This window comes from Nicrophorus vespilloides, unplaced genomic scaffold (genome assembly GCF_001412225.1).
Source record: "Nicrophorus vespilloides isolate i.1.1-1 unplaced genomic scaffold, Nicve_v1.0, whole genome shotgun sequence".
Classification (NCBI taxonomy): Eukaryota; Metazoa; Arthropoda; class Insecta; order Coleoptera; family Silphidae; genus Nicrophorus; species Nicrophorus vespilloides.
This window is the reverse complement of record NW_017097080.1, coordinates 8578-24499: the sequence shown is the minus strand read 5'-3', so window position 1 is coordinate 24499 and position 15922 is coordinate 8578. Positions and strand designations below refer to the sequence as shown.

The 15922-nt window shown below is 35.1% G+C and overlaps 2 protein-coding genes across 3 annotated transcripts; both read left to right on the top strand.

Annotated features, from left to right (window-relative positions):
- The first annotated feature begins 2536 nt into the window (after positions 1-2536).
- On the top strand, positions 2537-6232 carry LOC108558853 (serine/threonine-protein phosphatase 2A 65 kDa regulatory subunit A beta isoform-like). Of its 2 annotated transcripts, XM_017915886.1 has the most exons (6): positions 2538-2946; positions 3159-3545; positions 4185-4379; positions 4477-4582; positions 4642-5918; positions 5978-6226. In XM_017915886.1, the coding sequence occupies exons 1-6, from the start codon at positions 2875-2877 to the stop codon at positions 5981-5983; spliced, it is 2043 nt and encodes a 680-aa protein (XP_017771375.1). In that variant the 5' UTR covers positions 2538-2874; the 3' UTR covers positions 5984-6226. The 2 variants fall into 2 exon arrangements, with proteins under 2 accessions (XP_017771374.1, XP_017771375.1); XM_017915885.1 differs by having other exon boundaries at positions 2537-2946; positions 4642-6232.
- Positions 6233-7554: 1322 nt separating this feature from the next.
- Positions 7555-10467, top strand: LOC108558851. The gene is made up of 6 exons (XM_017915883.1): positions 7555-7615; positions 7666-7856; positions 8057-8207; positions 8263-9507; positions 9568-9855; positions 10046-10467. Exons 1-6 carry the CDS (start codon positions 7555-7557, stop codon positions 10357-10359), a joined length of 2250 nt encoding a protein of 749 aa, XP_017771372.1. The 3' UTR covers positions 10360-10467.
- Positions 10468-15922: the final 5455 nt, after the last annotated feature.

Below are 15922 nucleotides of genomic sequence, written 5' to 3'. Positions count from 1 at the left end.
CATAATTCACTTCTGACATCCATTAAGTATAGATGTCTCATATGTGGTGTAGTTCCAATAACTAACTAATGGTTTCACAAAATGACTATATTTAACTAGATGAAACACTGTGTATATACGCAATGTTTATATTGTTTGTGATTTAGTTATGCTCTGGTTAGGGCAAGGTTGTGACCGTTCGGCCCGACTCGTCGCCAAAAGCGAAATTGGCACAACAATTAAAAATGCACGCTCAGTTGATACATCGCATCCTATTTTTACTAATTAGGTGTTGTTATTTATTCACATGTTAATGTTTCGTTGTTGTTTTTCATTGTTGTTGTTCTATCTATCTCATATTTCTAAATCAATCGCATAAATCACTTGTATTCTTCACCTTCACTTGTATTTATTCCATTAATATATTTAATTGCTACAGTTACATATCAAGTTTAATTATTTGACAACTTGCACAAGTATTTGTCGTTTGTATACCATCTTTCTAGGAAGATCAGTTTTGGAACTGCTTCGGATTGTTTTTGCCAACTGTCATTTTATATTTATATTTATTAGGTGTTAAACTACATCAATAGACGAATGATGAAAGATACTCAATTTTCCATCCTGGTAGTTGCCATTAAAAATTAACCTTGACATACATGTGAAAAGCAATATTGACATAAATGACAATTATAAAATTTAAGTTTACATAGTTTAATATAGAATGTTTAAAATAACAGAATGAATGTGGAATCAGATTTGCATGCCGAATTTTATTCAAATTTTCGTATCCGACCACAAAAGGGTTTTTCCTTCAATTCGATAATGCATTTCGGGCACGAAAGATCGCAATTAATTGTTTCGTGTGCGTTTTTCCTTCTTTCTTCCTCTCTCGCTTGTTTCATCGATTTTCTTTCTCCCTTTTTTCTTTCTACCGTTTCGTTTCTAGTACTATGAAATGAAATGAAAATCAACCAAAAAAACAGAACAAAAACATTCCAGCTGGAAACGCGAACACTATCGGTTTTTGGATGGAACAAAACGTTGTGTTTGATCTGATCACGCAATCTGTGGAAAACCACCCCCTCCTACCCCACACTCCAACCGGAAATAGATCGGCAACGTCAAAAGTTGGCCGCACGCGACCGGTGACGTAACGACACGCACGTTCCGTTCTTCAGGTTTCTTCGCGGTTTGATGCGAGAGTCACGTCCAGAGATTGAATTACCAGTTGGGCTTAATTGATTTCGAAGCAATTAACTTTCCGGCTTCGGTTTCGCTTTACTTCTAGCCCATCGACTCGAGCCATTTTAATTACTAACTGATTGCTAGAACTTATTTATATTTCCAGCAATTTCCACACACAAATTTTCCAGTAACCTTTATTACCCAATTTTCCAAAAATATCTTATTGAAACATCACAAAATTAGATTTGATAGAAACAACTTTGCAAAATGACAGCTGTCACCTTACGTCAAAGTGTCAACATTACAAAAAAAATATGTTTAGTCTCCTAGTAAAGGTTGAAAAACTTTGTTAAATAATATTAATTAACCATTTATATACAATTTGGTACTATTATGACGTTATCACCAAACAAACAAAGAAAACAATCCGTTTCCTTATACTAACTTTGAAATAGAAGACAAGTTGAAAAACAATAATTTGTCTGATTTTCAACATTTTTATAAGTTTAAAGTCAGTAAGACATAATACATAAAATTTATTGTTGAAACAATTTTTCAAAGAAAAAAGTAAATATTTTGATAAACCTATCAGTTTAAGGTTTAACTTATCGTTAAATTCATTGTTTCAACCTACATTATCAATAATCAGATAAGTGTTATAAATAGTATTTCATTGCAATACTATGTAATTAGCATTTAAACTTTTTTTTTTTCATTCTATAATTTTTTATTAGCTTCAGTATAAATTTTAATTTCAAAACAAATATATTAAGCTTTTAAGCTTTGTATAAGTATTAGTACTTAATATTAAAGATAACATTTCTAAATTGATGAACTTGTTTCAATTTGCATTGGATTGAATACACCGATCAAAAATATTGTCTAAAATAGGATTTCCGATTGATTTACTTTTGTAAATGTTGAAATAAATAAAGGAAGGATCGCGTGAAAATTCCAGCAAGCATTTACATTATAGTAGTTAATCTAATTTTAACCTGCTAATTCCAAGCTAACCAACGAACGAACGCTGCTCGACATTTCGTTTTGCAGAATCGCGTACTTTTCTTTCATGCCTCTCTCATTCCTTATTTATAAACGTATATTCGTATCATCTACTATTTCTTTTCGTATTATTATTTCTCTCTCTCCAATGCACGAGACAAGAACACGAATTTGTGTGGCTGCGCGCAATTACCAACAAAAAAATTCTATTTATAAATGCACTTTAAAGCAAGATTTTTTTCTAAATAAACTTGTAACCTTTTGAACTCGCAATACATGCAACGCCTGACGTAATATTCCCCATATTTGTAGTGCGTAACCAATAATACCAACTTAATGGAACTATTTCAGCAGAAGAAGGGGAAGGAGAAGGATAAGGATAAGAAGAAATAGGAAAGATTTGGTGAAGAAATGTAGATAGTTTTGGATGATTTAACAAAAAAATATATAGAAGTAAAACGGAGGTTACTAGCAGTGTAGCGGAGGTAAAAATGTTGGAACGAAGCTAGCCGAGCCACCGATAAGACCGAAAAACCTGAACGAAACTTGGCCTCCTTATCTGGATATCTCATTATTATCACAATATACAATTACATCGACATTTATTTATTACAAATCCAGTATTGCTAATGGAAAGTGCGTGGTGATAAGATTATGAGAAGCAGCGGATCTGGATCGAGTGAATTAAGCACGTAGAGAGCAACTATGAACAACGAGGATGAGAGGAATGTCGCGCTGAAAGCGTACAGAGATGGTCTCTTCAGCGCAGACGAAAAGGTAATTACCATCAAATTAAGCAACATTACAATACTCTTTTAGTTGTTTTTGATAATCTGCAAATTAAGTATTTAACCCATGCTTGCATGCATTTAGATGAAGGCTTGTACATTTAAAAAAAAAACATTTAATGCATACACACACACACACAAAAAATAAGTAACGCTGATAAGATTACAGCTTTCTAATTGTTGTTTACTCTATTTGGAAAGATTAAATTAGAGACGGCCGAGAAGTTATTGAACATCGCGGTTGCGGTGGGTGCTGAGTTAACCCAGACCGTTCTATTCGGTATCATCAAGGATGTTGTGCCGGAGCTATGCTTCTTTGATGAAGTGCAGCTCATGCTGCTCCAGAAGTTGGACGCTGTTGTGGAAACGTTGGGCGGATGGCAGTACGCCAAGGATCTTATGCCCGTTTACGAGCAGCTCGCTGGGTCCGAGGAGTTGGTCATCAGGACCATCATCACGGAATCCCTGGTCAATATCTGCGACCATTTATCCGATGAGGAAATCGATACAGATATCATCGGAATGATCGATAGGCTCGTACAGAAGAACTGGTTCACAGCAAAATGCACAGTCGCTGGTTTATTCACGGTAAAAACAAATACAATTTAATACTGTCAACTTCATTCAACATCAAACAAGTGTCACTTTGACATTGCTTATCAAAAGATCTGATATTTATAATACTGTCAATTTATTTCAATACCAAACAATTGTCACTTTGACATTGATTATCAAAAGATATGTTCAACAATTTATATACCTAAAATTAATGAAGTACTACAGGTACATTCAGAGCTTTGAAATATTTCAATAATTAGATAATTCTGAGTATTCAGTACATTTCTGAGGCATTCACCCCCAAATTCAGTGGTTTTACCGCATTTTTGCTAGCTTCTTCTAATCATTAACATAGAGAATAACCTATAATTCCTCTTGTTTCTAATATACCTTTCAAAATCATGACACTAAGCAACTATCTCATATGACTATCAAAAATACCAACTATTTTGTAATAATTTAAGATGCCATAAAACTTCTAAAATTAGATTAAATTTTCTTAGTTTGTAATCATTACTATTTACACCGTTTTCAATTGAAAAACATAGAAGTTGCGTCCACACTGTAAGGAATTGAAGAATTTTTTCATGAAATCAATAGTAGTTGGTATAACATTTATGAGGTAATGCACTTTTGAAATTCAATAATTAAGTGTAATCTTCTTTACAGTTGTGTTATCAAAGAGGCAACGCGGAAACAAAGATTTATATTCGTAAGAAAGCACTGGAATTTTGCGAGGAAGATAATCCGCTTCTGAGGAAGACGTACGCTGTATGCCTAAATGGATTAGTACGAGACTTTGAAAATGACCACTTAGTGAACGACGTCATACCTCTGTACTTAAGATGGAACGAACACGATCAAGTAATTGAAACCACATATAAAGTCGTCAACTCGCTACTTGCCAAGTAACTTGTTCGACTTACCGAAGCCAAGTATTAATGCAATATGTATTTTACAGGAACAAATCAGAATATCGTCTATTGATTTAGCACTTTCCTTGGCGTATACTCTTAAAGAAGAACAGGTGGAAGCACATCTAATCTCGGCTTTACAAAGATCAGCAAGTGAGTTTTGATCAAATTTATTTTAATTTCAATGTTTTCTTAATGTTGGATTGTTGCAGCTGATGCTTCGTGGAGAGTGCGAAAGGAAATGGCTGCTAAATTGCTAGACATTCAAAAGGCTTTAAATCCGAAACACGCTACGGTTTACGTGCAGATGGCCAAACTGTTAGCGATGGACTCGGAATTCAGTACGAGGGAGACGATGAGCCAGGACATAATTGAATTTTGCTTGAACCTGAAACGACTCAAGTGCGAAGGATACAAAGAAATAATTATTAACGATATGATCGATGTGATACGCAAGATGTCGCAGGACACGTTCGAGGAGGTGAGATGTGACCTGGCGGAAACGCTGATGAACCTGGAGGTCATCTTCGATAAGGATGAGATGCGGAAACATCTGCTGCCCATTATTTTAACGACGTTGAACATGGAGCCGAAGAAGGTGCTGGATACGTACGTGGGGAATTTGAACAAAATCATGTCGTACATCGGGTACGATAACTTGGGTGATGACTTGGAGAGGATCATGTTTGATCTTTTGGCTTCGTCTGCGTCGCGTTGGAGAGCGCGACGTTTGCTGATCGTTACAATCAGGATCATAGCCAAGCATTCCGATAAAGAGTACTTCGCTAAAACCATCATTCCGTATTACCACAAGCTTCTCGGCGACACAGTTTTTAGCATAAGGAGAACGTCTCCTTACATTTTACCATTATTTATCCATAAATTCGGGATGGCCTGGACGAAGCAGTACGTTCTGCACAAGGTGTTTTATGGAAGAAGGCACGCCAACTACCTCTACAGGATGGTTGTGCTCTTCTGCATCGACGAGCTGCTACATCCCAGTATCAAACAACACCTCATCGATTTGGATGATAAGCCTGAATTCCTTATCAAGATGAGCTACCTTAGCGAGCTGTTGGACTACAAGTTGAACGAGGAATGGGTCACCAATGTCTGCACAGATAGCGCCTACGACTTTCCGGAGGATGCTATGGCCTACACAGATAACCTTTTGAAGTCTCTGGAAGAACAGGAGACCGGAGAAGATGAGAAGCAACCTCCGGATCAACATTACATGATATCGTTGTACTGTTTACTTTTGAAATACGTGCTGGCTATTCTGAAGGAGATGAGCGAGGATGCAGTGCCTAACGTCAGATCGCGCTGCGTCAGGACTCTGGAGAATCTGCTGTACATCAATCACAGTGTTAGCAAGAAACTGGAGGACTGCAAGGAGATCCTGGACAAGGTCACGGACGAGGAGAAGATGTCTTGGAGGGCGGAGATTGACGAGGAGAGGGCGACGGTAGATGAGTACATGAGAGAGGAGGTAAGGCAACTGGACAGAGGCAAGTCTTTCGACAAGCCCAGGTTAAGTAAGGAGTTTAGTTATAAAGAGGGGACGCGGATAGACGACATGGACGTGCAGAGCGAAGGAGTTTTAATTGACGCGGACGATTTCTTCGTGTTCTACGAGAACAACGAGAACAGCGAGAACGGAGAGGACTTGGAGAATATCGTTGGAGATTTGGACGAGAACTTCCACGTTGAGGGCATCACGCCAATTGATGACAACAAAAACGAAGATTCCGTAGATTTATGAAGCTAATTAATTAATTAATAAATTATTATTTATTGCCACTACACTGTATCATCTCCTTTTTTACAATTTCACCTCTAATTTAATCATATTTTGAACCAACCTCAAATTCGATCAAAACTTAAAGCAACCAGTGAAGAGAAATAAAAATACAAGATATTTATATACAATATCCAAAAATACATTTTTTTTTATTCACGATCGAAATAGAATCAGTCTGACACACTTACCTAAATTCTATATTAAATTAAAAAAAATAATGAAAAATAAAGATAATTAATAAGAGTCTGCGCTGGAGGCAAGGTCAAAGGTTCTCCGAAGAAACTGATCTCGATAATTTTCTAATAATACGATTGCGTCGAGAATCAGCAATTCCGTTTGTCCATTACATTAGAATTCTATAAATAAACGGCGCAGACGGTTCTCGTTCCTAGACGAATTCTTTCAAACGATCTCACTTATTTTAAGTACACGCGCTCTCCGAATTGATTTCATTCTAATCGGGAATTCCCCCTTCAATAATCTACACTATTTCTTTATATAAAGCGTGCATTTGGGGCGCCGCTAATTGACTGAATTGGTGTGGATGAAACCACGTCGAAGGTTCGTCCACCTTCATAAACATTCTCCATAGCAACCAATTTAATGACACGCAAATCAATAGTTTTCTAGGTACATAGGTTGTCATGGAGAATGTTGGTGGATGCAGTTCGTAAATTTATAATTAGAGACGCAATCATTTGCGTTACAAATGTATAAGGAAATTTTTAAATATTTCACTTTAAATGTTTTTTTGTTCTATAAATTTCGGATTAGCTAATCCATTAAAAATACTATATAAATACAAGTTCTTGGTAAGTTTCGCTTACCAAGCAAGACTTTAAATCTGTTGTCGTTATTTTATTTTAACTAACTTCATTTCCTTTATTCACACTAGTGATTTTAGCAATCTTACCTTGTAAATGAAGAATGGCCATCTGATATTCAGCCAGCTTTTCATCGATGTAATCCTGAGATTGATTTGCGATGATCTCTGCAGTGGTAGGTCCTGAATGATCTTCCTCGTCGACCTCGTAGTTCTGCGGTAATGGTGGTGGTTCAATGGGCATTCCGATGAACTCGTAGTCGCGATTCGGAGGTCCGTACTCCTGGGGCATTGGTATGAACGGGGACGCGCGATCCGGGGAATACGGGGAGATTCCCCGGTAGTAATCAGAAACGGGGGATGAGCAACGCATCGGTGCGGGGGAGGGCTGAAAAACAAATTTACAAAAAAAAACATGAAAATTAGATCAAATTACCTTTCATTTTGTTTCTCTGACCGCGTGACGCGACAGTCTACATGTCAAATACAAATTAAGAAATGATGTTGTCGATCAAACTCTTCACTCTGTTCATAGTCATTTACGCATCGAGCGGATCTCATTGTAAGTAGTTTTATGGAGGTAAGCGAATTGATAAAGATTAATTTTTGTAGCATCTGAAGATGATGATGCAGAAGATGCAGTTGTTCTCATTGGGGAAGGTGTTAGGAATCAGAAATGTTCCAATCACGAGCACAACATCATCAATTTCATTGTTATCCTTGCCGATCCTGATGTGTCCATAGACGAGGAGACACCAATGAAGTTTTGCGAACATTACTTCAAATTGAAGAAAACGATATTGGTAAGTTCTAATACATCTATAACTTCATAACTTCAAATATATGATGTTGGCATTAACAAGATCTAACCATAAATACTACTTTACGTAGTAAAGAAAATATTGATAATAGTGATAAAAAACCAAATTACTTTTTCAAACTTTTTGAACATGTATACTAAAATATTTATAGAATATATTATTTATCATATTATAATATACAGCCTTGCACCGATAAATACCTGCAAGCTATGCCAAGAGAAATAATGAAATACGTCAGAACTCGAAACATTCCATGCGACTGCGAGAAAATTTTAACTGGTAGTTTGATGTCACTCCTACAGTGGGCAGAAACGTCCAAAGGCATGAGCACAGGTAAACAAATTGTTGCACAATAATAGCTTTCGAATAAATATAAGATGTGTTTCAGCATCGGTAAAAATAAACGCCGTCAGCAATAGGGGAGAAGTCAGTCAACACGAAAAAGCACAGTACAAGAAGAGTAAGTTTCCGAAAAAGCGAAGCCATCAAATCAGGAAACGGGATCTACGATCCGACCTTGAAGCCCTTCCCAAGTTCGAGTTCAAACCGATCTTCAGGAGGGATTCAGCTAACATCAAGGAACCATTTGATGAACCCTCTTACGAAAATCCGGTGGTACCTAAATTTAGTGCGACCATGAGGAAGTCCTCCACAAACTTCTGCAAGGATCTTGAGAAAATGTTATATAAACCGAAAAGAGCACAGAAACATTTGCAAGAATCCTTCGATAATCTTGATCAAGAATATCCTAAATCTATTCAATTGAAGCATGAAACCGAAGATCAGCAACCACCGGCTGATTCGTTCCAAGTGATGACCATTGACAGTGACAAAGATTCGAAGAAGTCGGATGATATGAGCAACGGGGAAAGCACTTTCGTCAAAAATTCCGTAACCATGGATTCCAAGAAGATACAAAATATGGATGAAGATGTTAACTTGGATAGCAGAAATGACGTTTTCCAACCGAAAGGTGAACGAAAGGAAGATTTCATAGTCCTTCCGTTTACGGGAGATACTCCTATAGGAAATGAGGATGAACAACCACAGCTGAAGAAGGTCGATTCTCATCATCCACCCTTGTACGAAGTCTACCATCCGAAGGCTAAACGCAGATACAATAACATCAACCCTTATAGTAATTCCGATATGAAAAAATCCGAATCCTTCGTGCAACTCAGGGATGTGCCGAAGGATTCGGATGAAAGTCAGGATGTGCAATCCACGGCAAGCGAAGCAATCAAAACTATATCCAAGATGAAAGGCGTATCTTCGCATCACAATAGTCATAAGGCAGATTCTTCACGCACGAAAGAAGTTTCCAGCCCACGCATGGATGGTGATTCTTTGCAGAGTACAGATCAGTACGAAGGCACGACTACCGAAGCCGAAATGTCGGAGATCACCGAAGACACTTCTGAGAATAGTACCACCAGTGAAGAGGAAGCTTGCAATGATGATAACGAATCTACGACTGTGAAATCGACCGATGCTGAAGTACCCGATGAACCCAATAGGATGGAAGATAATCTACCTGAGCAGTCGCCACCTGCTGAAAATATTTGGGAGCTACTGAATCTGATGAACTCTATTAAATCTTCGTTCATGACCGGTTTCTTCAATTCAATTTGGGGTGATATTTTTTTGTCATTTATTTTGATGATTTGTGTGTATTATTGTATTACTGTTGCAGGTGGTATGAATGCGAATAATATTGGTGAAGGACCAACAATGGAATCGATGGTCGGCTCAATGCTTGATCATCTGAATAAGCTCAGTGAGTTGCACGGGTACATTGCGATTATTCATGGTGGAAGGATGTCGGATTTGAATAATGTTACTTCTGATTTGGTGAAAACTCTGATCAACATTAAGCAGAACGCAGGACAAAATACGGTTGTCGTCTTGACAGGCTCGTGTCCGTCGAAGGAGAAGGTCAAGAAATGTGAGGATGATATCAAGCTTCCATTGTTCGTAGCAGGTATGTTTTATCAGAATTACGATTTATTTTACCAATTGGCTTAAGCTTAGTAAACGTTTTTTGAGAAACAAACATTTTTAGCTCAAATCTAGTCAAGAATATATTTCTATAATATCTTTGATAAATGTTCCAAATGTGCTTTGTAGAACTAAATATTATCATAAGATGTTTAATTTGATATATTTTATAGGGCCACATGCAAGTAAATTCAAAAATTGCAATGAGCTGTACGACATCTCGCAAAACATCAAATGCGTTCTGGAGAAGCACGTGAATCACGCTCGAAGCATGGATTCGTTCCCAGTAGAAAGCGACAGGTCTTTGGCGGAAGCTCTAGTGGAACCAAGGGAATACTACGACCTTCTGGAAGAGCATTCCCAAAAACGGAAGAGATCTGCCGTCAATGTAAATACGGAAATCATTAAAAATAATTGCGAGAGAACGATGCTGACGCGTTTGGTTATCTCGTTCATTTGTTTCCTAATATTTCGGTCTGCATTTTAGAAGCAAAGGTACCAACCCCCAAAAAAAAAATGCAAAGCAAAATCCAATAAACAGTGTGAACGTTAACAGCTTTTGTTATATAAGATTGTGGTATACTTTCTTTCGTTTGTTAATTGTGTTGTTGCTTGGTGTTATCTTTTGTAGCTTACCGGGTGCATCGGGAGCCTGAAGGGCCGCGGTCCGTAGGGTGGCGGTGTGGCGCCGTGTGGTAATGGGGATGAGCTTCTGGGACCCGGTGAGGGCCATCTGGGCCTTGGGCAGGGCATGTGAGGGAGGCGAGCGCCGAACATGTTCATGCCCGGACTGCCGAGCCTCGGGGGCGGCGACGGGGCGTAAGGGGATGGCGGACGGAAATGCAACGGAGACCATCCGGGACCTCCGCGACCTCCACCTCCACCACCTGGTCCTGACATCTTGTTTTAATTCTTCTTGACACTTTACACTCGCGAAACCAGCTCAAAAGCCATCTGAAACAACAACAAAAATACAGCAATTAATATATTGATAATTAACTAATTATACTAAGTAGGTATCATTATAATAGCAAATCCACTGTATTGTAATGTATCACTCAACATAATCATTTCCAATTAAAAGTTTACTTCCTTAATGATATCAACCTATAACAAATATTGATCACCATAGAAAAATTTGTGAATTGACAAAAAAATTCAATTATTTCATACAACAATAAGTATTAATTAAATTAGTTCACCAAATATACAAAAAAACTTTGAATTTAAAGTTAATTTTATCTTAATTTTGTATTTTTATAATTTTATTAAAAAAACGTCACTAAAGTGTCACTGTCACTAAAGTGTTACTGTCATCACTGTCATTAGGCCACATCTTAATATTATTGGCTAGTATCGTATCGTATATAAGTATCCACTTCAAGTTGGTGCACTTGCCAAAACTATCAAAAGTTGTCAAATTCAGAAAATCCTAATGTTAATTGTAGTGTAGAAGTACCTAAAACATAAGATTTCGACTGACCATATTTCATTCATCTCAATCTAATAAACACATCACAATAAAAAATTAATGATCTATCTTATTAGTTTTATTTTTTAGAGATGCCAATTCCGTTTATTCCTCCCTAAATAGGATGATGCCAATTCCATCTCTCTCTCTTTAAAATGCAGTTGACGCATACTAAACGTGTTGGCACCTTACCTATCCCAACATTCCGAAAACGCGAGATTTCCATCTCTATCTTTTTCTTTTCTCAACTTTTTGGAAGTCGTTTCCATAATATGTACACAGTCGCATTATTTTTAGATGTGCAAGTATCCTGTGCATGCACATGCAACTCGACGCTCTTTCGCAATTCCGCTTTGGCTCGACACTCAGAGAACTCTTAGTTTCATTTGCGACCAGAAATAAATCGGCCGACAAATAAAATAAATTTGGAAAAAAAATGAAATAAATAAGAAAACACAAACGAAAACTTCGAATTAATCATAACATTTCGAAGGTAAATAATTAAAAGAATTTGTTATTTTTGGACGTTCCATTTGGGTCAATAAACCTTGCTTTGACAGAAGCGAGAATAAAAATAATATTTAAATTGGAAAGATGCGAACGTGAACAAATTGATGAAAAAAAAACTGAGTAAAATTAATATTCGCTTAACGTCGAGATGCACTTTCACGAATCAATTAAACGCACGTTCATTAATCGCAAAATTAATTCCATTCATTTAAAGCAATTAACAAGAAGCGATGAAAACATATTGGTTTTTAAATGTTAATAAAAATTCTTAGAAGGCTCTCACTTTCCAAGATGAGTTTCAATTTATGCTAAGTCTTTATTTTATTCTTATTCATTCAGATATGTGAAGTAAGATTCTAGTGCTTTCGTCATGTATCACAATAACATAATTTAATAGTTACATCACAAATTTGATTTTTTTCTTTGAATATGAGATACCTAATTCTTCTCATATTATATGTTTTTAATTCAAGTACAGTTCGAATACTCGAATACTATCAATTAAACATATTGCTTAACTTTATTTTGACATATTAAACGTCAAATGTCAAAACATATTTCTTATCCTCTCACTAAGTGGTCCTATATATTTAAGTTTTGTTTGACAGCTTTAACGTCAAATGTCAAAAAGATGCCATCTTTTATTTTTAAATGGAATTATTTGGCACGAAAGTAATAAATTAATTAAATGTTTAATATTATCATTATTAATTATTAAAAAAAAGTAAACAATTTTAAATTAATTAATTAACAATCAACGCCGTGTTAAATATAATAACGAATGCATTTCTTGTTTTAGATTTCTTTCAAATACCTTTCGTATAATTGGAATATAATTATCCACTTAGCGACAGACAAATAAATGTATTAAGCGAAAATAAAGTAGAGCTTCTCTTTTTTTTTGTTGATTTGGTGCTAATTGGATTTAGGAAACGGACGTCTCGGGCGTCTTAAATTTTTACGTCGGCGGCGTCGTGGCACGGGCGTCGCGACGTGCGCCTCTGGCAGACCGCGGACTGCGTGTAATGATGAATAGAAACTTCTATTTCCAGAATCACACTTAAAAATAGCCACGACCGGCCTTATTATAGTACTACAGCGCGCACTCAGGGCCAATCGAAAAACGCTTTGTTTCCTTTTAAAAAAAATATATAACCTTACGTAACTGTTTAATATTTGATTCAGTTTTCTTATTTCCTTTACTGATTGTAAATTAAAATAATTATAAATTTCTAATTTTAAATGCTACATCATTATGTCAGGTGTACCAACTACTAAGAATATACAGTGTGTACTTCTAACTGTCAGTTAAGTTCGGACTACATGATAACCAATGATAAGTTGGTACACATAATTGATATTAGGTTACATGTCATTGTGTATAGAAAATTTAAATCGCTTATGTTTGTTTGATGTTTCAGACCAAAATTGTATTCGTTACCATTTCAATTGTTATAATAATAATTGATTTATATCAAATGCATCAACTGCTATGAACTTATAGAATCATAGCATCATTTGAGCTTTCAATTTAGTTTCATGATAACTGACAAACAAAAGTAGTTGGTACATGTGACAAATACATGACATATGTCATTATAAGTGTGGATGCAGAATTTAAATATAAATTAATATTCTCAAATGTCTAACGACCAAAATGGAAAAAAATAAAATTACAAGCTATTTGAAATACGAAAATCTAATACATAATAATTGTGTTTTAATTTATATAATGACCGGGACAGCGCGTACGCAGTCCCGACTACCAAAAATTTCGCGCCCGAGTTATCCACATTAGGGATAATCGCAAGGGTCCCTGGGGGAACTGCCTTATTGATCACAGTAAACCCCTACGCCAGGTAAGTATGCTTTTTTCGGCAAAATTCAGACCATCTGTACCCAACCTACATACAATTGATTTACAGAGAACTAAGAAAAGGGACATCTATGAACAGCAAAGAAAACCATCCCTTATCTATTCAAATACTAATTACTAATCTATTACTAATTGATAAGAAATGTACATAAATTATATTTGATAAATATGACTGTAAACTTTAATTATACCAATTTTCTTCAACATTTCTTAAATTTGTTACTTCCATGACTCAAATACATTAATTCGATCTATCTTTAAGTACAAAATGTGTAAACACACTGCAAGTGAATCACAGCCATAAACACCAAAATTCTGCATGACTAAAGTGGTTATAATAAAAATCGTATTTTTGGGATAAATCATGATAAATAAAAGAGTTAATCCATGGAGTACAACCAAAATTTACAATACAATTTTTTTTTTTGGAATTGCAGAAATAGAAGCAAATTGTTTATAAAAACGTGTCCAGTTCGTGGAAATATTTTCACAGCGAGTTTTATTTAAATCACGGCCGTCCGACTGTGCGAGCAGCAGTCAAGTATATAGTATACGGGTTCCTTGAACTGAAGAACCTCACTCATCCTTTCCTACTTTGCTCTTTGCGTGCGTTGAATCCGTCCTTCCACCAAGTGCATCATAGCGCAGACTGGGAATGCGTGCAGTTTTAAAATAATCCATAGACGTGAAACCCTGGATGATGATGATACGAGACATGCCTATAGTTACATAACCGAAACAAAAAAAAAGGAAGGACTATTAAAATCACTTCCAATTCTGTACCCATTATTTTTTTTTTCTTCATCGATGTTTCTTTTTCTGTTCGGATATTACGTAAATATTTACACAGCTTCTTTCGTCTTTCCATGTATTTCCAGCCAAATTGTTTTTTTTTTCTCGCTTAGTATTCTTATTTGAAATATTAAATGTATGAGATACTACTACTAGCCTTTTTGCTCAGAATAACAATCTAAATTTACGAAACTTTTCTAATTTAATGCACCTATCGCATCGTAAATTTTCTAGCCAGGTTTCAAAGTTAATTTCCAAAGTTTAATTAATCCCAGGATTATAATAAATGAACATTAATAATAGGTAACTTTATGTTGCAAATATCCACCTAGTAGCAATTGACATCTATCACTGAACTGTCAGTTCTGTTTCAATGTCAAACCATAACCATGTTGGTACATCTGACACATATAATCTGTCAGTTTTGTTTAACTATCAAAATACTGACACTTCTGTCATACGAGAATTGTATAATCTTTTTTTTAGTTATAAAAAAATCACAAAATATTTTATATAATCATATTCTCAATACCAGTCTTGCCCAACTTTCTACTATAAATAAATTCTTTTCATAAAAATATTTGTTATAAAAATATTAAAAAATTATTTGTAATTAATTATAATAAGCATTTCACTTATGTATAAAATTTGAATGAGAGAAAGGAACAAAAATAATTCAATTATAATTTTTTCTTTAAACAAAAATTTGTTTTATAATTACGCATACTTTCATTCATATATGTAATTAATTCAAAAATGCAATATGCGAATTAATAAATTATGAAATTACACTGAAATATTACTGAAATTAAATTCGCTGTACGATTTCACATTCTGTAATAAACAGAGGTAATTCGTGAATTTCGTTTAATTGCGTTCCTTTGATGTTTTGCCAAAGCTGCTGTGGTTTTCATGTAACCAATAATGGTTCTATCAATTTTGAATTTGAACGAAAAATGACAAATTGTTTTAATAAGCACTCGTTGATACTTCACATCAGCAAATATTGAAGGCAATAAATTAGTGCTAAAATTTGAAAATAAATCATAATAGTTAGTATATTTCAGTTTTATTAGATTATACACCAAATTTTGTATTATTATTGACAAATTATCACATGTTTATAAGATAAGATTTCATTCATTATTAAAAAAATATAACAAAAAAAAAAGTTGTTTAAACTTTTTTTCATCTATGTTTTCTTAAATTATGTCTTTTTTGGTTAATATTGTATGATTCAATACTATAATATTGTCAAATTAAAACTGACATTACCTCAATAGTGAAAATATGACAGTAAATCACAATGATAACGTTACTTTTATGACACTCAATAATTTCTTAAAATTATGCAACTGGTGATTCATTAGTATATTTTACTAAGATATAGTAATTTTACTT